Source organism: Saccopteryx leptura, chromosome 10 (genome assembly GCF_036850995.1).
Source record: "Saccopteryx leptura isolate mSacLep1 chromosome 10, mSacLep1_pri_phased_curated, whole genome shotgun sequence".
NCBI classification, from domain to species: domain Eukaryota; kingdom Metazoa; phylum Chordata; class Mammalia; order Chiroptera; family Emballonuridae; genus Saccopteryx; species Saccopteryx leptura.
Genome location: NC_089512.1, coordinates 47153649 through 47181196, shown reverse-complemented (window position 1 = coordinate 47181196; position 27548 = coordinate 47153649). Strand labels below are relative to the sequence as shown.

At 39.8% G+C, this 27548-nt stretch overlaps 1 protein-coding gene across 3 annotated transcripts in view; it reads right to left on the bottom strand.

Moving 5' to 3' along the window:
- The window catches only part of TMCC1 (transmembrane and coiled-coil domain family 1), a 265968-nt gene that overhangs the window by 130905 nt on the left and 107515 nt on the right, over nucleotides 1-27548 (bottom strand). Inside the window, exon 1 of one of the 3 annotated variants that reach the window (XM_066351884.1) lies at nucleotides 5533-5998. The exons of the other annotated variants lie outside the window; for them this stretch is intronic. Coding sequence (XP_066207981.1) covers nucleotides 5533-5571 — 39 coding nt within the window. The 5' untranslated portion in view covers nucleotides 5572-5998. Of the gene's footprint in view, nucleotides 1-5532; nucleotides 5999-27548 lie in introns of those variants that run through there. 3 annotated transcript variants of the gene reach the window in all.

Below are 27548 nucleotides of genomic sequence, written 5' to 3'. Positions count from 1 at the left end.
TGATTAAGAACAAATCAGAATACTTCATACTAGTAAATACTACATGTAGCTTCTAAATATAGACATAAAAAGTAACATGTAGTCCTGCCTTTATAAACCATTCCCAAAATGTGCTCTCAAGAGTAGTAGTGCTAACTTGCTCCAAATTCATTTAAAGAATTTTTAGAGTTACTAATTCTATACTACAAATGTATGTGTTACAAACAAAGGTTATCATCAATCTGTGAATTTCATGAATGGTTGGGAGAAAGTACCACGTGCAAAAGAATTTCTTTCTCTCTCTTTCTTTCTCTCTTTCAGTAAGAGGAAGAGAAATAGTGAGATAGACTCCTCATGTGTGCCCTGACCAGGATTCAACTGGCAACCCCATCTGGGGCTGATGCTCAAATCAACTGAGCTATTTTTCGTGTCTGAGGTTGACTGGGACCAATCAAGCCATCTTCAGCGCCCAGGGCCCACGTTGGAACCAATCAAGTCACTGGGTGCAGGAGGGAAAGTGGGAGAGAAAAGGGAGAGAGAGGGAGTGAGAAGCAGATGATTGCTTCTCTTGTGTTCCCTACCCAGAAATCTAACAGGGCCATCCATATACCGGCTGATGCTCTACCCACTGAGCAATCAGTCAGGGCTGATCTGTTATTATTTTAATTATTTTTGATACAGAAAGTGGATTCTGTGTGGCTATACCCATCCTAAAGAAAGTAAGCCTGCCAGACCAGGTGGTGGCACAGTGGATAGAGCGTCAGACTGGGATGAGAAGGACCCAGGTTTGAAACCCTGATACCGACCCTGAGGTTGCCAGCTTGAGCGCAGGCTCATCTGGTTTGAGTAAGGCTCACCATTTGAGTCCAAGGTTGCTGGCTTGAGCAAGGAGTCACTCAGTCTGCTATAGCCCCCTAGTCAAGGCACATATGAGAAAGCAATTAATGAACAACTAAGGTGCCGCAACGAAGAATTGATGCTTCTCATCTCTCTCCCTTCCTGTCTGTTTGTTCTTATCAGTCCCTCTCTCTGTCACAAAAAAAAAGGTAAGCCTCCCCCCAAAAATGTGAAAATAAATGTGAACCTCAAAGAGATAATTATTCAGATTTACATCTGGAAAATTAAAGTTCAAGTTATTTTCTTAGGACAAATTGTATAGCATTTATCTTGCATTTTAGAAAAGTCAGAAAATACATGTACACATTTTCTTATACATGTATAAACAATGGAAGGATAAACAGAAAACTGGTTGCCTATGCAGGGAGGGATATGAACTAGCTGAAAAGACATGGTTGGAAGCAAGATTTCAGTTATATAATTTTTAATTTTTGAACTATGGAAATGATTAACATTCAAAAGTAAAACAAAAGATGTAATATTTTAATGAAATCAACCTTAAAACTATTTTTTCAAAGCCTCCTCAGCTTTTATCATACATTCTGAAAAAACAGAACTTCCTGGAAAAGAAGAAAAAAACTGATTTTTCTATTACCCATTTAAAAAATTTGGGGAGGGGTGGGCAGAGCTAGTCAGTAAAGACAAAACTTTCTGAATGTCTAATTTATTGTATTTCATCCCTTAAGCATTATTACAAAAACTCAAGAGTAAATTTTTCCCCGTAAGAATGTTTTAAAAAAGCACTACAGTTTAAAGTTTCATATAAATGCATGCAGTTAAGTTTCAACTAAATTTAATATGGCTTTATTAAATCAATTATCTTATCCCAACTGATGTTTCTCTGGCCAAAGAAAACAATTCTAATTGTGGGAAACAAGTTTGACTGAAAAATTTAAACGTTATCAGATACTAATTTCAGCTCCCTGGGAAAGAGCAGCTCTAAAGAAGTTACTCAAGTTATTTACTATATTGTTCTCTATAAGCATGGAGAAAAACATACAGAGCAATATCAGAGACCATGACAGTAGAATGAATATACCAGAAATTTATGGAGGCAACTGGTGTGTGGGGAAACAAAATGGGTTTGGAGTTAGACCTAAGTTTGAACCTGACTCTATCTCTCCTCCTGCTGATCTTGGGCAAGAAACTTAACTCTTCTGAACCTGTTTAATGACAAAATGAAACTGATACTATCTGACTTAAAGGATCATTAGAAGAATGAAATGAAATGTCCACATTGTCAGGTTTCCGACTATTTTGGCTATCTCATGCAGAAGACTTAGGGAATGAAGAAAAAGCTTTCCTTAGTGAATACTTTTGAAGGCACATGGGAGAAAACTATAAAGGAGGAAAATATATTAAAATGACAAGAAAAAGAGAAAGCTTTTCTGGGAGTCAGGTAACTGAGATCTAGTAAAACAGAATAACTAAGCATCTCTCTTTAAAAATGAAATTTTTTACTTCATTTATTTCTTAATTTACTTCTTCCTTTTTACTTAATTCAGATGTGAACATTCATTAGCCCAGAACAGTGATTTTCAACCTTTTTCATCTCATGGTACATATAAACTTATTACTAAAATTCTGTGGCATGCCAAAAACTGTATATAGCCTGACTGGACGGTGGCACAGTGGATAGAGCGTCAGACTGGGATGAGGAAGACCCCGGTTCGAGACCCCGAGGTCACCAGCTTGAGTGCGGGCTCATCTGGTTTGAGCAAAAGCTCACAGCTTGAGCCCAAGGTCGCTGGCTCAAGCAAGGGGTTACTCGGTCTGCTGAAGGCCCGCGGTCAAGGCATGTATGAGAAAGCAATCAATGAACAATTAAGGTGTTGCAACGCGCAATGAAAAACTAACGATTGATGCTTCTCATCTCTCCATTCCTGTCTGTCTGTCCTTGTCTATCCCTCTCTCTGACTCTCTCTCTGTCTCTATAAAAAAAACAAAACACTGTATATATTTTTCCAATCTAACAACAACAACAAAAAGGTATAGTTTTGATTAATTCACATCAGACAGCTATTGCTGTTGCTGGCTGTTGTCATTTCTTTAAAATATTTTATTTATTGATTTTACAAAGAGAGGAGGGGGTGTGGAGTGAAAAGTATCAACTTATAGTTGCTTCACTTTTAGTTGTTCATTAATTGCTTGTCATATGTGCCTTGACCGGGCAAGCCCAGGGTTTCAAATCAGTGACCTCAGCATTCCAGGTCAACATTTTAACCACTATGCCACCACAGGTCAGACTGGCTGTTGTCATTTTTTATTTGACAATCTAAGGGAAAAGAGGTCCATGCCCCTGATTAAATAGTCACATACTGCATGTTTTAAAAATGCTTGTGTCACACTGATTAAAAGAAATTGCTAGCCTAGAAGAATCGTTTGACTATTCTAGTACTTATTATTTTTGTCAAAATAGGCCATTGCTTTTTGAAATATAAGATTATCTTAAGACCATTCTGTACTTGTAGAAGATTATTTCTTATTGCAAAATACTTGTTAGCAAAGTTGGAAACATATGTAATTGCCACTATTCAACAGTTATTGACCTACAAAAAACCAGTTTCACGAGTGTTCACTATGTGTCCGAAATACCATACACTCGGTTATGACAGGTCCTCTGCTTTCAGGTAACATGGATTTAGCTGAAAAGACAGGTGCGGTGATTTCACTGCAATTAAAAAAAAAAACTTATATTGCCCTGGCTGGATAGCTCAGTTGGTTGGAATTTTGACCTGAAGCACACAGGTTGCCAGTTCGATCCCCAGTCAGGGCACATATAGGAACAGATCAATGTTCCTGTCACTGTGGCTCTCTCTCCCTTCCTCTCTCATTAAAATCAATAAATAATTTTTAAAATCTCATTGACATAATTAATCGGTCTCCCCTTTGTATTTCAGTGCCACACAGACTGAAACAATTAAAAATATTATTTTTCAATTCATTACTTAACATATACTATGTTAAGGACATTTGACAAAAAACAAATTTTCTTAGATTTGGTCCTGACCATCCAGTATAGGACCCAGAAACCAAGTTAGAATGTGTTATAAAAAACTAGAAGTTACCTGCCTTTGAGTGTTTTATAACGACCTTTTATTTCTACATGTTATAGAGAAGATGTACTCCTAATTCCCCCAAAAGTGGCTTTTCAATAATTCACAGTAATATATAAAGTACAGAGTGAAAAGTATCAAGTTCAAAAAAATAATTGAGAGAGAAATATTGATAGTAAAATATCTAGAATGCAGTTATTTCCTAATTAGAAAATTATCACCTGGCTCTCAATTATTTCAGACCCTCTTACACAGAAATGTCACTGGCCTGACAATCTACACATCATCTGCTTTTTACAGATGTACTATATATTTGAAAATACACGAATTAGAGGTTGTTGAAGAAGAAACAAAAATCATTCTTTTTATTGTTTAAAAGAAATTTGGGGTCTTCTTACCTACCTCCCTCCCCACCTGGAGAGGAGAGAAGTTAAAGAAGGAAAATTTACTTTAATATACCAAAGAAGTCCCTGGTAGGCTTACAGATGCAAGAAAAGACATGCAACTGGACATAGGGATTGGAGGCAAGAGCTTGGCTCATTTTTGCTTGAATACATACATTCTACACCGAGGTCACCTGTGAGGAACTAAAGGTTTTCCCTTAAGATAATAACACATTTCAGGGTTTAACAATTCTGACTGAGAACCAAGGAAGTGAAAATGCCTACTGATTTCCTATTTGTTTAAGCTTCTGTCTTGTCTGCAAGGAATGAACTGTGACACAATTTAGCCACCAACTGCTACATTTATAAAACAGAGCTTTTAAAAAACAAAATTTTTTTTGAAATAAAACTCAAGTCTCAGCACACCTCTTTCCAAACTAGTTTCTGTACTTGCTAAAAAGAGAGCTCAATAACTGAGTCAAGAGAAGGCTGGGCACTGCCAGGGCTGATTCATAAAGTCAGCAGCCCCTCTTCAGAAAGGCTTCACTTTTTTTTTTAACGTTTGATTTTATTAGAGTAAAAGAACTGCCCAGAAAGCTGTACAAAGGAAACCTGTTTTTCAAGCAGAATTTTGTAAAAATTGATTTGTGAGCCTCTGGTTACTGCTTTTCACACACTACTTCATTAAGTATGCAAGTTTTTTTAACACAATCTCATTTTAACATTTTCATGTGAGTCTTGCTTATTGAACTATTTTATGGTAGTTCTTCCCAGATTAATACTAAATTTTCCATGAAAACACTGATTCTATAGACTAATAACATTTCTCATCTTGGTCAACCAGCTGCTAGGTTAATTGGTAATTAAATATGCACTTTTTACCCACTATTCACTCTGCACTTTTTACCCACTATTCACTCTTTCACAAACACCCTCTGGAAATTGTATCTGAGAAGGAAACTACAATTTCCTCTATATTCAAAGATGACAGCTTTAGTATTAGGGGAACACAATCTAGGGTTGCCAGTGCAGTCAGCCTTAAACCTTTGTGTCTGTCAGAGCAAAGAACAAAAGGCAGCGCTTCCTCCCCCCAACCCCTCCTTAGCGTTGGAGGAAGGCAGGCTTGACAGAACAGTACCAGAGAAAAAGGAAGCCATGCCGAAGCTAGTGAGAGTTTTCCCTTAAACACACAGAAAAAAGCTATCCGAGCTACCCACCTTGGATAGCTGCCTTCTGAGGCTAAAACGCTGGACCATGGTCACCCTGAGCAATCCACGAAGACAAAGCAATCCACGAAGAAGTGAGTATTTTACAAAACAGCTTCTTGGAAAAGTCGGTGGCAAAACATTTTGAAGACTGTCAACAGTAGTCCAAAGAATTTCCTTGGGAGTCTTAGCAAACTTGGAGCCACTTCATTGTTCTAGGGAGATACTGCAAATGCAAAGCCTCTGTCAGAGAGGGCTGGCGAATCAAGGCAGGGAGGGGCAGAATCCTGGAGAGACTTCGCCCAGTGCCAAGCTCAGCTAGCACTTCCTGTGAGTCAGCCGTGAGGGGTCCGGACAGAAGGACCACCCCTTCCCTTTCCACCAAACCATTAGCTTGGGATGCCGCTGTGGTGCCACCTGAGACTCCAGGGACGACAGACCTGATGTTCTGGTCTGTGTGAGAGGAGGAGTGGTGCACCAGGCTCAGAAAGCTCCTGCCTGTAGTAGAAAACTGGCAACTGCAACAATTCCTCCCGTCCTAAAGTCCACCCAGTGGAGAGGGGTTCTCTGCAAAGAGCAATGACCCTTTTCAACCTCCAACTCAGGTAATCCACTGCGTGAGATGGTGTGAATAGAAGGGACGTGGCAACAGGCCCCCCGACTGTACTAGCTCTACTCAGACGGAAACTCCTCCCAGCTGGGCTAGGCAGCTGTCCGGCTTTGTCTGTGGTAATTGGCCAAGCCTTTCCTCTTATTCACAGGGAGGGGTCCTGCCCGGGGAAGGAATGTCAGGTGCAGAGAGGCATACTCTAAGGGTGGCTTCAACTTTATTAGGAAGTTCAACATATTAAAGCTCCCCTCTATTGTTAGAATAATGTAATTTTTAAAAAATCTACACAAAAGGACCAGCTTAGAGTGAATTAACACAGGTAAAATGATATGAAAAATGCAATTGTGAGGGCAGTTCTAAAGAAAAAAAGTATTTTGCTATCATTTACCAGTCTTTTCCTATTTGATTCTGCTTCCAGACAACCAATGTAAGGATGGATAAAGTTTCATTCTAATGAAACTTTCCACTCTACATGTTCCTTCCTGGATTGTTCATTACTTATGAATGAATTTAATAACTGACCAGAGCAGAATCTGATAGCATTTATTAATTTTTCCGTGCTCCAGTAATTCCCTATAAGCATGATTACATCTTGTGCTGCACATAGCCTTTGACAGAATGAACCTACTATGTGCAGTTGCTGTGTTAGGCATTTCACATCTGTTACTCCACTGATTTATCAAACAACCCTGTGATATATATATTAATATCCCAACTGTTCAGATAAGAAAAAAAAGAATCTTCTCTCTTAAACCTCAATATTATTATGAGTAAGCCACATAGTACTACAAATATTTTATTCTTCAGGCAAGAAAAGTGAAAAAGAAATTTGAAAAAAAAATACATCTTTATGCAATGGTTATTCTCAACTATGCTCATATCATACACTACTAGTTTCCAATTATCACCAAACATCATGTACAATTTTTCAAAATTCACATAAAATATGACACATGTATTTCACACTGCAATAGGAAGATAGAAAAGACAGACTAAATTCAAACAAAAATGCCAAAGCTCAAAAAAAAATCACTCTAATCAAAAAGTATACATATAAGTTTTATTCAAAAACCTTAAATGGAAAAAAATTGAACATATTTAACTAAACTTTTTAATAAAATTCCAAAGCCAAAAATAAATAAATAAATCTTTTAGATCAAACACTGTAAGTGAAAGTAAAAATTCCTTCACATCTAGAATCAGAGTATGAGAGAAAATCTAATATTTAAATTGAACAAAATTTATTCCAAGGAAAGGTAGATTGGCAGAGAACCTAAGTTCTGTAGGTTTTGTTTGTTCATTCACTTTTTAAATGGAAGAACACCAATACACCTCCATTTTTCTCCAACAAAGAATGAAACCAAGTACTCAGAAAACCTCTGTGAATGCAGAAAGAATTAATGAGATGCTGTTGTGGAAATAATGAAATTCCTTACAAAAGCATGACATACCATCTTTATACATAAACATGGAAATTCCTGGTATAAGCAACTAAAATCCCAGATCATTGCTAAGATTCTAACAGTAATGACCAAAAGGAAGGAAGAAGATAAAAGAAATTAGAAAAAAATCATCTCAAAAGTCTACAGACTCAGTACACATTAAATATCTATCATGAAATGAACAGGGTTATAAATCCTCAAAGTTCCAGATATACATAAAAAGATTTAAGGATTAAAAGAATTGTATCTTCATTCTAGAAGGAATGTACTCAAATTTTTGCATATTAAAATAAAGATAAAACTCTAATTGTTTAAATGATACAAAACTGTTAAAAATCATTTGATAAAAAACTGAAAAGATACTCTTTTCCCTACTTTGAGGAGTATGCCAGCTTTTTGGATGAAATTAGTATACCAAGATCAAAGGTTTCTAAAGAATAGCAGGGCCTAACCTGTGGTGGCGCAGTAGATAAAGCATTGATCCAGAACGCTGAGGTCATAGATTCAAAACCCTGGGCTTGCCTGGTCAAGGAACATATGTGAGTTGATGCTTCCTGCTCCTCCCCCACATCTCTCTCTCTCTCTCTCTCTCTCTCTCTCTCTATCTATCTATCTATCTCCCCTCTCTAAAATGAATAAGTTAAATTTTAAAAAAGGTTCTCTTCCTTTAAAAAAAAATAGCAGGAAAGATAGAAATGCATAACCTAGAAAAAATCAACCCTGCAATCAATCGTATTACTCCAGGACTCAAATAAACAATATCATTCTCAGTAGTCCATGACTGAAAAATCCACATCATATATGTATTTTTAAATTACTGATTGATAAGAAAGAGGGAGGGAGAGGGAGAGAGAGAGAGAGAGAGAGAGAGAGAGAGAGAAGGAGAGGGAGGGAGAAGAAGGGAGAGGGAGGGAGAGAAGAAGGGAGAGGGAGGAAAGGAAAGGGAGGGAGGGAGAGGGAGGGAGAGAAGAAGGGAGAGGGAGGAAAGGAAAGGGAGGGAGGGAGAGGGAGGGAGAGAAGGAGAGGAAGGGGTGAAGGGAGAGAAGAAGAGAGGAAGAGAGAGGGAGAGAAGCATTCATTTGTTGTTCAACTTAGCTGTGCATTCACTGGTTGCTTGCTCTATGTGCCCTGACTGGAGAATCAAACCCACAATCTTGGTGTTTCAGAAAGACTGAGCTAACCAGACAGGGCCCCACATCATATTCTTATACTCTACATTAAGGCAAACAAAAACTGTCTATGGGGTTCTTCAGTCATTTTTGGATCATACACTCTCTGTGAATCCGTTAAAGCTATAGATTCAGTCTCTGGTGTGACATACATGTAACACATGAAGACTACATACAGTACTTTAGATACAATTCCAGATGATCCCTGGATTCCCCTAAAGCTCATCCACAGATGTCATATGAAGAACCTTGTTCAGGTGGTGGCTGAAGAAGAGCTGAACTAAGTGGTCTTATCTTCTGCTTTCCACCATAGGTAACAGCTCTTAATAAAACTGGAAAACAACAAAAAAAGCCTGTCTTTGACATGTTGGCCCCAACCCCAATACATTTTCTTCCTTTCTTTCTTTTTTAAATTTTACTTATTGATTATAGAGAAAGGAGACAGAGACAGAATGGGGGGGGGGGGCAAGAAGCATCACCCTGTAGTAGTTGCTTTTCATATGTGCTTTGATTGGGAAAGCCCGAGGCTTTGAACTGATGACCTCAGCATTCTAGGTCAATGCCCACTGCGCCACCACAGGTCAGGCCATTTTCTTTACTTGTATATAAAATAATAATCTACTTTCAAAGCCACAAATGATATTTATAAAGTGGTCTTTTAATGTGTTTTAGTTTTTCTTTATTGTGTAGAAAAAAATAAATATTTTATTTTATTCTCCTTGTTTTACCCATCATATATTACCCCACACTAGAGACAACATTAGTATTTTAGCTTAGTGTATGGTTTCCTGAACATGTATAAACACACACACACACACACACACACACACACAAAACAAACAAACAAACAAAAAACTAGGACTATAATGTTTTCTGGTTTATCATTAAAAAAATAGATCACAAGTACCCTGGATAAATACAAAATTTAAACAATCATCCCAATTTAGCTGGTGTCTATCCTCAAAGCTCCCTTTGTTCTAGCTTCAATCTTAAAATTCTCTATAAACACATTCCTAAAATAAATTGATACTAACATCTTATATTATTGAATATCATATAATACAAACTACATTTTTAAAGAAAGAAAAACATATCACAGTTGGTATTAGAGTTGGGAATAGAACACCAAATTCTTAATTTCACTAAATTGTCATTTCTATTATATAATGCTTCCTTCTATTTTTTAATAACTTAAATACACTAAAAAAAACCACTACTTAAAATACACAGGTAGTAAATTTTACTGTAAATTGAAAATTTATTCCATTTTTAAAACTTGAACCTTTATACTATAAGTTACAAGTGAGTTTCACTATAGCCTGGCACACCTGAAGTAGTAATATGTTCATAGTTCCTCCCTTATCTCTTTGGTATACAGTCTTATAACAGAGTAACATTAAATAAACCTTATTGTTCAAACATTACTGTGGGTTTTAACCAGTTTCCTGTGATAACCCAGTAGAAATAATTGTGCAGTGCCAGCTATCAGTTAATCAATAAAACTATAAGCCTTTAACTTTTAATAGGCTTTCATCATGCAACACATCATTTCTGAAAGCCTTCTTTCATTCATGCTAAACAACCATTTTCAACACCAACACCCAGTATGAAATGAAACATTCCCTTTATTTAAGGATGTCACAATCTAGTAAGGAAATAGAAAACTTACCATATTTCCCCATATATAAGACGCACCTTGATTTTGGGGCCCAAAATTAAAAAAAAAAAAATGTATTATACATAAAGTTATTTAAAAAATTTTTTTTTGTATTTTTCTGAAGCCAGAAACGGGGAGGTAGTCAGACAGACTCCCGTATGCGCCCAACCGGGATCCACCCGCCATGCCCACCAGGGGGCGATGCTCTGCCCATCCAGGGTGTTGCTCTGTTGCGACCAGAGCCACTCTAGCGCCTGAGGCAGAGGCCACAGAGCCATCCCCAGAGCCCAGGCCAACCTTGCTCCAATGGAGCCTCGGCTGCGGGAGGGGAAGAGAGAGACAAGAGAGGAAGGAGAGGGGGAGGGGTGGAGAAGCAGATGGGCACCTCTCCTGTGTGTCCTCGCCCGGAATCGAACCCGGGACTCCTGCACGCCAGGCCGATGCTCTACCACTGAGCCAACCAGCCAGGGTCCATAAAGTTATTGAACTCAAGTTTTATTCATCATAAAATTCATGCAACTCCTCATCACTGTCAAAACTCCCATCCATTAGCTCAGCGGTTCTCAACCTGTGGGTTGTGACCCCGGCGGGGGTCGAACGACCAAAACACAGGGGTCGCCTAAAGCCATCGGAAAATACATATTTCGGAAAATATGTATTTTCCGATGGCTTTAGCTGCTGAGAAGCCGCGCTACCGTCTGCAGCAGCGCTATTCAGCTTGAATGCACACCGTTATGGACGTGCGTTCCAAACTGAATGCGTGCGGTCATGCGCAGACGTGATTACATCATCCGTTGGGGCCCGGGGAAGCAGGGGGGGGGGGGGGGGGGGGGGGGGGGGGCACACGCTCCACAGTCCATAGCAGCGCGGCTGCTCGTCCATAGCAGCGCATTATGTGTGTCCAGCACTTGCTGATGTCATCAGTGGGCGGGTGCAGCAAGCGCCGGAGGACAGAAGCCTAGGAGACAGAGAGGCAAGAGGCGGAGAGCCAAGAGAGCCTGCGAGACAGTCTGCTGGTGTAAAAAAGGTTAATAATGTAAAAACAGTACACACACCATACACACAATACTGTGCTTTGTGTGTAATCATTACACAGTACACAAAGCAGCTTACACTTACACAAAGCACCATACATTTACACAGTGTGAACTACATCAATCTTATACTATAAGAGACCACTATAAGATGTAGTTCACACTGTTCCCCAATGTATAATTATCTCCCATATCTCCCACTATTTTCCCATATTCTGAATGAGGAAACTGCTGAAATCAGCGGTTTCCGGCATTGAATCTGCCTCCTATTGATTTCATTGGGAGTGCGGTGGATTTTGTGGAAAAGAGCTCCTGAGAATCTCGGGTTACCACACAATCCGCTGCAGCCTCCTTTTGATTTCAATAAGAGGCGGAGAAATGACAGTTTCCGACACATTTCTTCCTCTACTATTCAAGTCAATGGGAGGCCGCAGCAGATTCTGCTCAAATATAGAGCATGTTGCTTAATTTTTTTCATGCTAGAACTTTTCCTAGAGCAGAAAAATTCCAAAGGTGGAATCCACCACCCCCAATAGACTGAAAGAGGCCTCACACTGAGGAATCTGCTGAGCGGATTCTGCAGTGTAAAAGATCTGCCTCCTATAGAAGTTCTATATAGAAAACTTGCCACTAATCTGGAAAAAACAGATCCATTAGTTAAGCAGCTATTTACGGAATGGTAGCCCCAATACACTAGGTAAGGAGGTCCATTAGTAATAAATATTTCTCAATATATAATTAAATATTGTTTTTGTGATTAATCACTGTTTAAATTATGTTTGATTTGTAGCAATGAGAATACATAATGCATATCAGGTATTTACATTCCGAATCATAACTGTAGCAAAATTACAGTTATGAAGTAGCCACCAAAATTATTTTTTGGTTTGGAGTCACCGCAACATGAGGAACTGTATTGCGGGGTCACAGCATTAGAAAGGTTGAGAACCACTGCATTAGCTTGTCCTTATCTGTGTCTGATGACGAATCACGGTCTTCAACAATAAGCGCAAAAACAAGCACAAAAAAGCGGGACATGCAAGTAAAAAAATCTACAACCACTGTATAAGACGCACCCAGTTTTTAGACCCCAAATTTTTGGGGGTAAAGTACGTCTTATACATGGGGAAATAGGTAATTGTCATAATGTAGCAGGTTCTATAATAGCAGGAACAGTAGTGGTACAAAGAATGAATGATGAGCTTTCCATTGGACAAGAAAAGCTCTAACGTTGGAGTCTTTAAGGTTGAAAAGGAATTCTGCAAATGGACAAAAAAAGGGGGGGACATTCCATTCCATGCAGTGGTAAAAACACAAATTAAAGACACAGAGGTCTGAATCAAGTAGTAAGTAAAGTTTAGTTTTTTCATGCTAATGAGTCAACGAGTCATTAGCCCTGAAATGTTCAGAATACTATTTTGTTTGTGGAAAGGGAATATAGATTGTAACAAAATTTATTTATTCCTCCTTTCTAAATTGCACCTGTTAACTAAATAAACTGTTCAAAAGGGAATAACCCATCATTTATAAATAATAATGTGATAGGTCTTCTCTTTACAAAAGCTTTGCTTCTTTTAATTATTGTCTACCTTTAAAGCAAAGAAGGAGGAAATCCATTTTAAAAAAACTTAGTATATAATGCTGCCAGTTTCAGGATTCTGTATGGCAATTCCTCCTTAAATGATATGAGATTTCTGTCTTGCAAAAATAAATTTATTTTGGGAATCCCACAATAGGTAACATTAAAGATACCACATTTTATCTACATAAGATTAAGTAACTCGTGTATTTTTTTTTTTTTTTTTTTTTTTTTTTCATTTTTCTGAAGCTGGAAACAGGGAGAGACAGTCAGACAGACTCCCGCATGCGCCCGACCGGGATCCACCCGGCACGCCCACCAGGGGGCGACGCTCTGCCCACCAGGGGGCGATGCTCTGCCCATCCTGGGCGTCGCCATATTGCGACCAGAGCCACTCTAGCGCCTGGGGCAGAGGCCACAGAGCCATCCCCAGCGCCCGGGCCATCTTTGCTCCAATGGAGCCTCGGCTGCGGGAGGGGAAGAGAGAGACAGAGAGGAAAGCGCGGCGGAGGGGTGGAGAAGCAAATGGGCGCTTCTCCTGTGTGCCCTGGCCGGGAATCGAACCCGGGTCCTCCGCTCGTGTAATTATTTACGAAAGTCCAAATTATTTATAAAAGTCCAAAGCCCAAGTTCATACCCATGAAAGTAGTACATTAATTAGTAAGACGTTAAAAGTTTTTGATGACCAAAAAATTTGAATACTTGTACTGCATCATATTCAATTCCATAATTAATTCATTATAATGTTTGATTTAAAGAGCAGCCAACCATGTCAAATAACATTTTTATTTTGATAAACTGGGCATAGCTCTTTCAAATAAACTCAGGTTTTCTCCTTTATATCAGCAATGTCTTATGGCTTGCATTAATTTCCCCCAAAAAAACTCATGCCACATATCACCTGCAGTGAATACATACAAAGTAGATAAGGAAAGAAAGAACAGAGATAAGGAGAGAGCTTATTATGTGCCTAACAATTAGCATGATATATACAAAATACTTAAACACTATAAAATTAAGTACTTAAAATAGTGCTGATCTCTGCTTTCCCTCTTTAGACATCTCACAGTCACAGCTTAGACTTTTCTGTTTCTTCAGGAAAACCTCTTATCAGCTCTCACCAACTCCTTTCTCTACCTTAACAATTGATTCTTCTTTACTACACTGTATTGTATTTTCTTTGTCTGCATCCCTCTCATCAAAACATAAGTTCCTTAGGAACAGGGACCTAATTTGCTAAGTGATAATGCTGACACCCACAAGGCCCCTAATGCATGGCTTAAAAATCTAAGGCAGTGCTTGATGGCTTTATAAAACTTGAAAAGTTTCTAAAACATTCTGGATTAACCTCTTTCCTTCTCAAATACTTCCCATAACCACAAATTCTCTGATCTTTCCACCTAATTAAATTCTTTATGTTCTTCTATTTCATTTTGTAAAAATTAATTTTAACTATTTGTCAACCACCTCTCATTATAAATGACCCCTTAAAACCGCATTTTCAGGCACTGGCTGGTTGGCTCAGTGGTAGAGCGTCAGCCTGGCGTGCAGTAGTCCTGGGGTCGATTCCTGGCCAGGGCACACAGGAGAAGCACTCATCTGCTTCTCTACCCCTCCCCCTCTCCTTCCTCTCTGTCTCTCTCTTCCCCTCCCGCAGCCAAGGCTCCATTGGAGCAAAGTCTGCCCAGGCACTGAGGATGGCTCTGTGGCCTCTGCCTCAGGCTCTAGAATGGCTCTGATTGCGGCAGAGCGATGCCCCAGATGGGCAGACTGTATCCCTGTTTCCAACTTCAGAAAAGTAAAAACAAAACAAAACCGCATTTTCTGATAAAATGTTTCCTATAAAAATACAGAAAATAAAATAAAATATTAAGAAGAAAATGTTAATATCACTATACAGAAGTAACAGCTACTAGTATTTTGATAAATTTCATCTGGGATTCTTATTTTTAATTATATAAGTAATTTATAAATGCTTAATCATTGTAACCACTGTTACCAGTTTATACTTCCTCTATTATGAATTTTTATACTATTTACTTATAAAAATATGCAATATTATCTGCAGGTTAGCTTGGTTTGGTTTTTAACCCAACTATTGTACATGTTATTTATTTATTTATTTTTTTTACAGAGACAGAGAGTGAGTCAGAGAGAGGAATAGACAGGGACAGACAGACAGGAATGCAGAGAGATGAGAAGCATCAATCATTAGTTTGTTGTTGCGCGTTGCGTCACCTTAGTTGTTCATTGATTGCTTTCTCATATGTGCCTTGACCACGGGCCTTCAGCAGACTGAGTAACCTCTTGCTCGAGCCAGCAACCCTGGGTCCAAGCTGGTGAACTTTTTCTCAAACCAGATGAGCCCGCGCTCAAGCTGGTGACCTCGGGATCTCGAACCTGCGTCCTCCGCATCCCAGTCTGTTGCTCTATCCACTGCGCCACCGCCTGGTCAGGCAATCAAGTATTTTTAATATTCCATTTTATCCCTTGTATTAGCTTATTATACACCTTTGTTATTCTTTGGGTTACCCTGCAAATTATAATATACATTGTTAATTTATCACAGTCTACTTTAACCATATTCCAAATAAACCAAAACCTTAATAACAATTTAACTCCATTAACTCTCCCTCCATCATTTATGCTATTGTTGTATATTTTATTTTAAGATGTTTTAAACCTCAGGGACCATCATAGTATCAAGCTCAACTATTAACTCACCTAAGAAAATACATATGAAAACTGTATACAGAGTAAACAAAGTTAAGTAATACTATTCCAGCTAAACTGATATTTGCTGAATCCTCTACAGATATATATACACTGGCAGCCAGGTGCTCAGAGTATGCGTTAGTGTCCAAATTCACTGGTATCCTACATCTAATTGGCACTCCATGTAATTTATATCCTCCAAACTCAGTAGTGTGTAGATTCTAGACCCGTGATGGTGAACCTATGACACGTGTGTCAGCACTGACATGCGTAGCCATTTTCGATGACATGCAGCTGCATGTAGCTGCATACCAGAGAAGTATGGGGCCGCATGCCGAGAAGGATGTTTCATCCTCGGCTCCTGCATGGCCAGGTGCAGTAGCCGAGGATAAAACATTTGCTGTAGTGTAGACACTCTGTGCCGGAGGTCTGTAGGCCAAAACAACAGAACTCCGGCACAGAGCGTCTAGTTCTGGGACTTCCAGTTAGGCTGTTAGGGGATCTTTGACCTTACTTCCAGCCGGCAGAGCAAGGAGGAGGGAGCAGCGGAATGCCGTGGGGGACGCATCTCTGGGGGCCCTGTGATCACCATCACCAGCAACCACATAACCACAGCAACCATCATCCAATCTACTGTTCTGGGGTGTCGTGGATTTCTAATTGACCATCATTGCTGAGATAAGTGAGGGAGGGGCTGGGAGAGGCGAGGGCCTGTGCTATGGGTGCCGTTTCCTGCCATTAGAAATAGCGGTAACCATCTTAATTTACATAAGATGCAACTTGCAGAATTTCAAGACAACATTTGGGAGCAGGTGTTTGTTGACTTGAGGTCAAAGCTTGAGAATCTGGAAAGGTGCCGCTTGGAGAATCAAGAGGAGTGCCACTACGAACAGGAAATTTGGAGGGCCTGGAACCGATTACCAGACACTTTTAGCACCCTGAAAAATATAGCAATGGCTTTACTCACAATTTTTCCCACTATGTACTTTTGTGAGACCTTATTCTCAGAGTTAAATAATATCAAAACCAACTAAAGAAACATTGACAAGATGAAGTTAGCGCTTGCTTGGGCTTGAAGTATACAAAATACCAACCTTCAATTGAAGATTTAGCCAATGAAATTCAGCAATAAAAAAATCAAAAATCACTAATAGGCAGGTTAGTTAAAGAATTCCCCCTCCCCCTCACTTATCTTAGTTCACGGCACCCCACACAAGTTAAATAATATCAAGACCAACAAAAGAAACCGACTGACAGATGAACAAAGAAGTCACTAAGCAGGTAAGTTAAATAATTAGTTTTTGGCTTATTAAATACAGTTATATATTACAATTATGCATTTTTGTTATTTAAACTATAAATATCGAGAAATTATGGGGGTTTTTTCTCGAAGTGACACACCACCCGAGTTATGCTCGGTATTTTGGCAAATTTTGACACGCCAAACTCAAAAGATTGCCCATCACTGTTCTAGCCTATGACAGGAACACTGATGCAGCACTAGGACCTACTGGTTACACTAAATAGGAACCTCAACTCTCACCCTTACTGAGCATGACAATGTTATTTTATCTCACCTTTCTTTTGTTTTGGAATTTTTCTAAACATTTTGTTATTGAAATGCCATTATTTTAGCAGCTACAGGAAGAAACATATGGATTCTAGCCTTTGTCTTTCCTCCTTCACAACAGTGGTTCTCTATATTTCAATAGAGTCTGTATGTGCTGGGAGAAAAAATAGAAATAAAATATTCTATGATTTCGCCTGACCAGGAGGTGGCACAGTGGATAGAGCGTCAGACTGGGATGAGGAGGACCCAGGTTCGAGACCCCAAGGTCACCAGCTTGAGCACAGGCTCATCTGGTTTGAACAAAGCTCACCAGCTTGAACTTAAGATCGCTAGCTCAAGCAAGGGGTCACTCGGTTTGCTGAAGGCCCACGGTCAAGGCACATATGAGAAAGCAATCAATGAACAACTAAGGAGCCGCAATGAAGAATTGATGTTTCTCATCTCTCTCCCTTCCTGTCTGTCTGTCCCTATCTGTCCGTCTCTCTGACTCTCTCTGTCTCTGCCACAAAAAATAAAAAATAAAAAAATAAATATTCTATGATTTCTACTTTGGGGACAAAGAAGACTTTAGAGGACAAGTCTATATCAAAGTCTCCGAAATTTCTATTCTAATAAAAGCCTCCTTGAGAGAAATTAATGAATTAAACATGAAGAATTGAACATATTTATCTTGGCTTTCTACTAAAATTGAATAATTAAAGGTATATACCCACAGTGGCACAGAGAACTAGAGACAGCAGTAGACAGATGTCAATAAAACTTTGGAAGGTGAAAAACAAATGGTCCATCAATAAATGACTTGGCTTTCAGGTTTTTTTCAGTCAGATAAGAGTTGGTAGGGTAGGAAATGGTAGGGGGAAAACAACAAGAAGCCAGCCAATTTATGCCAAAACTATAGAAAAATCAGGAATTGGAAGTATCAAGGGCTACTCTAAAGAACAGGGCATACGGTTGGGCCTAAAAACAGAAAGAATGGCTAAAAGTATTAACAGTGAGCAGTTAGATCAACAGCCATTCTCCTAACAACCACTAAGGCAATTAGTCCAGAGCTGTACCTTCTCGTGAGACTGAAACAAGGGACCAGAAGGATTCTAGACTGAGAAACTCTAGACACAGCTGAGTGCTGGAGTGAGGTCCCATTCTGAGGACAGAGGATTAAATTAATAAATGAGAATTTCAGTCCTCTTCCTCCTAGTCTTCTAGAACAGAGGCAGCCAGGTTTATTAGCACCACCATAATCCACCAATCCCCAAGGCAAGAGCTTGAATAATTCCTCTGGAAAAAATAACTGAAGAAAAGACCTATAGATACTGACAATTGAAGAAGCCTGCAATAAAAAAGGTCTCTACCCAATTACTCCATAGTAAAACCATCTAGCTACAAGTACTGACAAAGGAAAGCTTCCTACATTTTAATGCCTCTCTCAAATATGGAGGGGAAAAAAGCCATGGAACCTGGCACAGTGAATAAAGTATCAACCTAGAAGGTTGAGGTCACTGATTCAAGACCCCAGGCTTGCATAGTCAAGGCACATATGAAAAGCAACTATGAGTTGATGCTTCCCACTCCTCACCTTCTCACCTTTTCTCTCTCTATTCCTCTCTCTCCTTTCTCTAAAAATCAATAAATAAGGCCCTGGCCGGTTGGCTCAGTGGTAGAGCGTCGGCCTGGCGTGCGGAAGTCCCGGGTTCGATTCCCGGTCAGGGCACACAGGAGAGGCACCCATCTGCTTCTCCACCCCTCCCCCTCTCCTTCCTCTCTGTCTCTCTCTTCCCCTCCCGCAGCCAAGGCTCCATTGGAGCAAAAGATGGCCCGGGCGCTGGGGATGGCTCCTTGGCCTCTGCCCCAGGCGCTAGAGTGGCTCTGGTCGCGACAGAGCGACCCCCCAGATAGGCAGAGCATCGCCCCCTGGTGGGCGTGCCGGGTGGATCCTGGTCGGGCGCATGTGGGAGTGTATCTGACTGCCTCCCACTTCCAGCTTCAGAAAAATACAAAAAAAAAAAAAAAATCAATAAATAAAATCTTTAAAAAAAGAGAGAAAAAAAGAAAGCCATGGATAACAAGACACTTGAGAAGAGCCTTTAACAAAAAAGAGAGAAACTGGCCCTGCCTGGTTGGCTGAGTGGTACAGCCTCAGCCTGATGTGTGAAAGTCTTGAGTTCAATTCCCAATCAGGGCACACAGAAGAAGTGACCATCTGCTTCTGCACCCCTTCCCCTACACACACACACTCTCTCTCTCTCTCTCTCTCTTCTCCTCCCACAGCTATGGCTCAAATGGTTTGAGTAAGTTGGCCCCTGGAGCTGAGGATGGCGCCTTGGCCTCGCCTCAGGTGTTAAAAATAGCTCGGTTGCCAAGCAACGGAACAAAGGCTCCAGATGGGCAAAGCATCCCCTGGTAGGGGGCTTACTGGGTGGTTCCTAGTCAAGGTGCATGTGGGAGTCTGTCTCTCTGCCTCCCTGCCTCTCACTTAATAAAAAAATAAAAGAGAGAGAGAGGCCTGACCAGGCAGGCATGCAGTAAATAGAGCATCAAACTGGAACCCAGGTTTGAAACCCCGAGGTCTCTGGCTTAAGTGCAGGGTCGCTGGCTTGAGCATGGGATCACAGACATAACCCCATAGTCACTGGCTTGAGCCGAAAAGTCACTGGCCTAAAGCCCAAGGTTGCTGGCTTGAGGCTTGAGCAAGGGGTCACTCACTCTGCTATAGCACCCCTCCCTGGTCAAGGCACATATGAGAAATCAATTGATGAACAACTAAGGTGCTGCAATGAAGAATTGATGCTTCTCATCTCTCTCCCTTCCTGTCTGTCCCTATCTGTCCCTCTCTCTGACTCTCTGTCTCTGTTAAAAAAAGAGAGAGAGAGAGAAACTAAAAAAACATCCAGGAAAAAGAACCCCCCCCAAAACAGACCATATAGGAAGCAAAAGAAACACACACACACACAGTATATATATCCTCAAAGACAAAAGAAAATCTATAAAATAAGGACGGTATGTCATAAAATTCACCAAAGAGAAAAAAGCACTTAGAAATTAAAAATATGATGGAAATAACAGAATAATTGGAAAATAAGTTTTAAGAAAATTTTCCTGAAATTAGAATTAAAGAGACAAAAAGAAAAAGCTAAAATAAAGGTTATATCAGGAGGTCCAATGTCTAACAACAAGAGAACAGAAGTATAAGTGGGGGGACTGTATATCAACTGTAATTAAAAAATAAATAAGTGTGGGAGAAAATAAATAGTAAATAAATTACAGCTATACAGAATAAAACAAATCAACCTCAAAAAATCATTTTGCATAAAAATAAAGTCCGAGAACTCTACACAAACTATATATACATAATACCATTTTCTAAAGTTTCCAAACAAGTAAAACTAAATGGTAGTTCAGTTTCACATAAATAAATAATCAACTATTTTTGTTTCCATTCTTAAGTTGTATGGGAGGTTCACAGGTCATTTATCATTGTGTCATAGCTTACATAAGCAAATTTTATTTTTCTATAAATAAAATATTTTATGCATAATAAAAAATTGAAAACAAAATCAGCTTTTTTTCCAGTCAGATAAAGCACTTGACAGGTTAGTGAAAAGTATGGTGAAAAATAAAAATTAATATTATAATAGTTTTCTACAACTAATGTTTCCAGATCCAGTCTTCAAGTTTTCCAGATTGAAAGGACCCACAGTACTCAGCCCAACAATGCCAACAAGAATCATACAACGACACATAATTGTAAAACCTCAGAAAAACACAGATAATGAGTAGACTATTTAAAATTCTAAAGAGAAAAACAAGACCTACCCAGAAAATCAACAATCAGTATAGCACCAGTTTCTTCAATAGCAATATTCACAGTTATAAATCAAAAACACAGTACTTTACAAAATTCTATGGGGAAAATTATTTCCAACCTAAAATTCCACACCTGGCCAATGAAGTATTAAAATAAATTTGAAAGCCTGACTAGGCGATGGTTCAGTGGATAGAACGTCAGACTTCAGACCCAGGTTCAAAACCCTGAGGTTGCCGGCTTGAGCACAGGCTCACCAGCTTGAGCGCGGGATCATAGACATGACCCCATGGTCGCTGACTTGAGTAAGTGGTCACTCACTCTGCTGTAGCCCCCTATCAAGGCACATATGAACAACTAAGGTGCTACAACGAAGAATTGATGCTTCTCATCTCTCTCCCTTCCTGTCTGTCTGTTCCTCTCTCTGTTGGAAGGAAAGAAGGAAGGGAGGGAGGGAGGGAGGGAGGCGAGAGAGAAAGAGAGAGAGAGAGAGAGAGAGAGAGAGAAGAAAATAAAGAAATTTTGAAATAGGCATTATCTCCCACATATACTTTTTCATAAGCTTCTAGCAGAGGTCCCCAAACTTTTTACACAGGGGGCCAGTTCACTGTCCCTCAGACCGTTGGAGGGCCGCCACATACAGTGCTCCTCTCACTGACCACCAATGAAAGAGGTGCCCCTTCCGGGAGTGCGGAGGGGGGCCGGATAAATGGCCTCAGGGGGCCGCATGCGGGGACGCCTGTATGTGCTTCATGAAAAGAAAGGAATAAACCAATAAAGAAAATGACATAAAATCAAGAAAACAGATCTGATATTTATTAACAGATGAAGGACTCTGAGAACAAGTGGTATGCAATAGTCTTGCAGAGCAATCAATTCAGACCAGAGTTGATTTAGATTTTTTTTTTCTTTTTTAAGTGAGAGGAGGGGAGATAGAGGGACAGACTCCCACATGTGCCCAGACCTACCAGTTCCACTGGGCAGCCCCTGGGGGCCAATGCTGAAATCAACCGAGCTATCCTCAGCACCTGAGGCTGACACTCGAACCAACACTAGCTGCAGGAGGGGAAGACAGAGAGAAGGCAGAGAGGGAGGGGAAGAAAAGCAGATGGTCATTTCTCATGTGTGCCCTGACCAGTGATTGAACCCATTACGTCCAGAAGCTGGGCCAACACTATCCACTGAGCCAACCAGCCAGGGCTGGATTTAAATTTCTTATCTCTCCTGCCCACATATTACTAAAATTTTAATTAAATTTAATATATATCTCAATATATATGTCATGAAGTTTCTACAAGATATATCATTAAGAAAAAGATAAAACTGAGAAGACTACATGATGTTTCTCAAAGTCTTGAAAAAAGGCTTATAATTCTTTCCGAATTTGTAAATTAACCAATCACAGCTCTAAACAATAAAAATTGAAGCAATTAACTCAAGAGACAAAAAAAATGTATAAAATGGGAAATATGATCATAATATACTCTAAGGTGAAAGTTGTAAAGAATTTACATGGGTATAATGTAAACAGTATACTGAAGTTTAACTAAAAGTTTAGTAAGCTGTGGGCAGGAAAGATAATAGATCTAAATCATTACCCTCATTGTAAGACATCAGCAGATACCTAAAACAGAAAAAAATAGCATAAGCAAATTATTTAGAAAATATTTACATAAATTTCAGAATAAAGTTTAAAGTGTAAACATGGTTGCTTGAGGGAAGAGGGAAATAGGACAGAGACTTCAGGTTATTAGAACCCTGTAATAGCTTTTTAAAAAATTATTTTAGCCCTGGCCAGAGAGAGCTCAGTTGGTTAGAGTACTGTCCTGAAGCACAGAGGTTGCCGGTTCAATCCCTGGTCAGGGCACAAACAGGTATAGGTAAATGTTCCTATCTCTCTCTATCCCTCCCTCCTTTCCTCTTTCTAAATTCAATAAAAAATAGACATTTTTTTAAAGTTTTAAAAAATTGTTTCATACCATGTGACAAACATACAAAATAAAATAAATTTTCCTTTTGTTAGATATGCTGAAGAAAATACTTGTGAGAGCTTTAAGATCCTGAAAGATGGTAGGTAGCATGAGTCTATAAAAAGTCACAAATTTTTGCCTGACCTGTGGTGGCACAGTGGATAAAACGTCGGCCTGGAAATGCTGAGGTTGCCGGTTCAAAACCCTGGTCAAGGCACATATGGGAGTTGATGCTTCCAGCTCCTCCCCCTTCTCTCTCTCTGTCTCTCTCTCTCCTCTCTCTCTCTCTCTGTCTCTCTCTCTCCTCTCTCTCTCTCTCTCCCTCTCTCTCTCCTCTCTAAAAAATGAATAAATAAAATTAAATTTTAAAAAATGGCATTGCTAATGCAAAATTTTAAAAAAAGTCACAAATTTTTTTAAATAGATTCACAAGCAAGAAGAATATTTTACACTTATAATTGTGTTGAAAATAAAGAGATAACGTTTAAATTCTTAGTTTCCACAATTCTCTGAAGGACTAAGGACAAAGACACATATCTAAAATAATTTCTTAACTTCTTTGTTCCTATAGCTTATTGTTGGCTTAAAGTCACAATTCAGTCTTCCTTTGTCAGAATGCTTTTCAGAGCTTCCAGCTGTGATTTCAAAAATGGTACTGAGACAATACAGAATTGTGAAGCCACAGATAAGAGATACAAACAGGAACAACAACAACAAAATCACAAGGATAATCACAAATCTTTAAGGAGAACAATAAGACAGTATCTATGAAAAAACATTTAAAATATTCAAATAACACAAAAAGGAATGGCTTTTTGATATTTTTCACACCGAACGTGTGATACTGTGATTTATAATACATGTCTATTTTCCTCTTCTGTCCCAGTTCCTGTATCACTGTTCCTAAAACTATTGGAATCTCTTAAAGGGTAAGAATAATAGGAGTAACTTTTTGTTGGTCAAATAAGTTAGTAAATATGATGTATATGTTTGCTCGCTTTGGGAGTGGGAGACAGGCTATAAGCTGGCAAAGTCATTATAGCCTAAGGCTTAGTTTTAAGACAGCCTTTTCCTCCCTTCTAATACTAAGGTCTTCTCAAAACTAAGCTTTTCCCCACACCCTTGACTGTTGCATGATAGGAGGTGGTGTACTCTTATGAGGAATCCCATTTATGCCTCAGATAAGTGGCTTTGTATCAGAGACTTCCTTATTTGTATATTGGCTTAAAGGCTTTTATATTCTACACTATAAAATGAAGTAGACCAGGGGCTCTCGCTCTCTCAGTTCCTGCTATCAGCATTGCAGAGGTCTCCCTGATCCCTTGCCCTCTATGGGAAAAGTAGGTTTTCTGCTTTTCCCTTGGTTTCTCTTGTGGCTTGCCTGTCTTGGTGACACCAATGAACAGAATGGCCCACCATCCTCCAACTCCGCCATTACTTTACTGTCTGCCCAAATTCAATGATAACCTGCATGTGAATGGCCATGATGGCGGCCCCTGACCATATACTTTTGTTATAATATTCAAAATAGCTTCAGATCATAAAGATAAAATGGTTGTCATCTCATTCATAACAAGCCCCTTTCAACTACACCTGAATTTATAATAATCAAGTGACTTTTGGAAAACCCTTCAGTCACCTAAGAATAGGGGCTAGTTGCCAAGGGAACTGGCCAGGTAATTAGAGGATTGGAACTTTCATTTCACCCCACTCGACCCTTTAACCTCTACCCCTGTGAAAAGGACAGAAGAACTAAGGATTGCTGTTCAAACCACCACTGGTCAATGATTCAATCATTAGCAAACACAATAAAACACTAGAGACACATACCCTCAGAATGATAAAAATAAGATGCAAAAGTCAAATTAGTCTTGATTCTGTATCAATCTACAAAATATAATGATATAGAACTATGAGCAAAAAAATAAGGTATATATATCACAAAATAGTATGTAGATCCAAGCCAGGTAATTAATACTGTGGCCTAAATTCTCCTGAGCTACAATCAGATCATAAAACCTTTATTCCAACTTCCACAAAGCTAACCATCTGACTGTAGAAAATTGCCTGAATTCCACCTTTATGCAGAGGAACTTAAGCAAGATCACATAATACATTAAGGCCCTCTGGGCAAACATTCCTAGGAAGGATATATTAATCTCACAAGCATTTATCTGCTTACACTTAATTTTAACCATTTGGTATAACTCCTCACAAATTGTGTCAAGACAATGTATGACACCCAAGGAATATGAAAAATGGAAGAAAGCTCATCAAAAAAGTGTTTCTAGTCATAAGCATTCACACTTACAATAACAAAACTGGGTTATTGTTTTCTTCAGCTGTTCTGCATCCTTGTAGCAAACAATTCCAAGGAGTAGGAAACCTGGACACTGTTACAAGTTTGCATAATAGTACAGTTGAGCCCTGAATAACCTATAATTGTCAAAAACAAGTTTAATGTTGGTAAGCCTCTGGTGAGCTTAAGCCAGAAAATAGTATTTAATACATTCTGGTCTTACACTATGATAAAGTGGTTATTTAAATGTGCATTTGGACAGATGAAGCCACCTCCAGATTGATAGAAAGGGTTGGGATTCAAAACAGGCTGGGTCACACACCCATGTGTAGCAGTTAAAAATCCAGAAAGATATCCTGACTGCAGAGGTCACTTCTGAGAAGCAAGAGGTACCAGCCTGGCATGAGGCCCCCAGCCCAGGGTTCCAGTGCTAGGAAGAGAAATCTCCATAACTTTTGGCTGTGAAAACCAGTAGCTATTGTGGCTAAGTCAGACAGAGTATTGCTTGGAGTCTCAGGCATTCCTCTTAAAGACACATACCAGGACTTACTGGTTGAGGAATTCATTCACTCTAAGCTCTAGCACTGGGGAAGCAGCTCAAAAGGTGCCAGGGATATTAGGGGAGGAACTGAATTGTCAGGCTTTGAGGCAAAGACTGAAGAGACAGCTTCCTCCCAGACAAAAGTGCTGGCAGAAAACATCATTCCATTGCTAGCCCACCCAACCAGATTCTAGTGGCTTTTCCATACAAATGGCCTATCTCAGCTCATGCTACAGACTTTCCTAAAATCTTTCAAGGGTTCACAAATCCCCAACATCTGGTCTCGGTGTGCCCGTACCTCTTGTTAAGTGGCCCTAGGCCTGGCACAAGCGGCACAAGTGGTACTGACCTCTGCCTGCACCTTCCAGGTGGGCCTGGAGCCAGCGTACTCTGTGGCCAGCTTCAGATTTTGCAGGCCAAAACGGAAAGGCACAAAATATTCAAAGTGATAAAAAGCGAGAACCTACAATGAACATCTCTACCCAGCAAGGCTACCTACCATTTAAAATTGAGAGAGAACTAAAGAGTTTCCCAGACAGAAAAAGCTAAATGAGTTCATCACCAACCCAGTATTCCAAGAAATGTTAAAGGGCCTTCTTTAAGAAAAAAAAAAAAACCCAGATAAACAATATGAATAATAAAATGGCAATAAATACCTGTCTATCAACAATTACTTTAAATGCAAATGGATTAAAAGCTTCAATCAAAAGACACAGGGTGGCTGAATGGATAATAAAACAAGACCCTTACCTATTCTGTCTAAAAGACACTCATTTCAGATCAAAAACATATACAGCCTGACCAGGCAGTGGCACAGTGGATAGAGTATCGGACTGGGACACAGAGGACCCAGGTTCAAAACCCTGAGCTTGGGCTCATCCAGTTTGAATAGGAGCTCACCAGTTTGAGTGCAGGGTCACTGACTTGAGCATAGGATTATAGACATGACCCCTCTGGTAGCCGGCTTGAAGCCCAAGGTTGCTGGCTTGAGTCCAAGGTCGCTGGCCCAAGCAAGGGGTCACGTGCTAGCTGTAGACCCTCCCCCCCAGTCAAGGTTCATATTAGAAAGCAATCAGCCTGACCAGGCGGTGGCGCAGTGGATAGAGCGTCAAACTGGGATGCGGAAGGACCCAGGTTCGAGACCTCGAGGTCGCCAGCTTGAGCGCGGGCTCATCTGGTTTGAGCAAAACTCACCAGCTTGGACTCAAGGTCGCTGGCTCCAGCATGGGGGTTACTCGGTTTGCTGAAGGCCTGTGGTCAAGGCACATATGAGAAAGCAATCAATGAACAACTAAGGTGTCGCAATGCGCAATGAGAAACTAATGATTGATGCTTCTCATCTCTCTGTTCCTGTCTGTCTGTCCCTGTCTATCCCTCTCTCTGACTCTCTCTCTGTAGAAAAAAAAAAAAAAGAAAGCAATCAATGAACAACTAAGGAGCTGCAACGAAGAATTGATGCTTCTCATCTCTCTCCCTTCCTGTCTGTCCCTGTCCCTCTCTCTGTCTCTCTCTGTGTCTGTCACACACACACACAAAAGAATGAAATCTTGCCACCTGCAACGACATGGATAGACCTAGAGGGTATTGTGTTGAAATAAGTCAAACAGAGAGACACACGCCATATGATTTCACTTATATGTGGA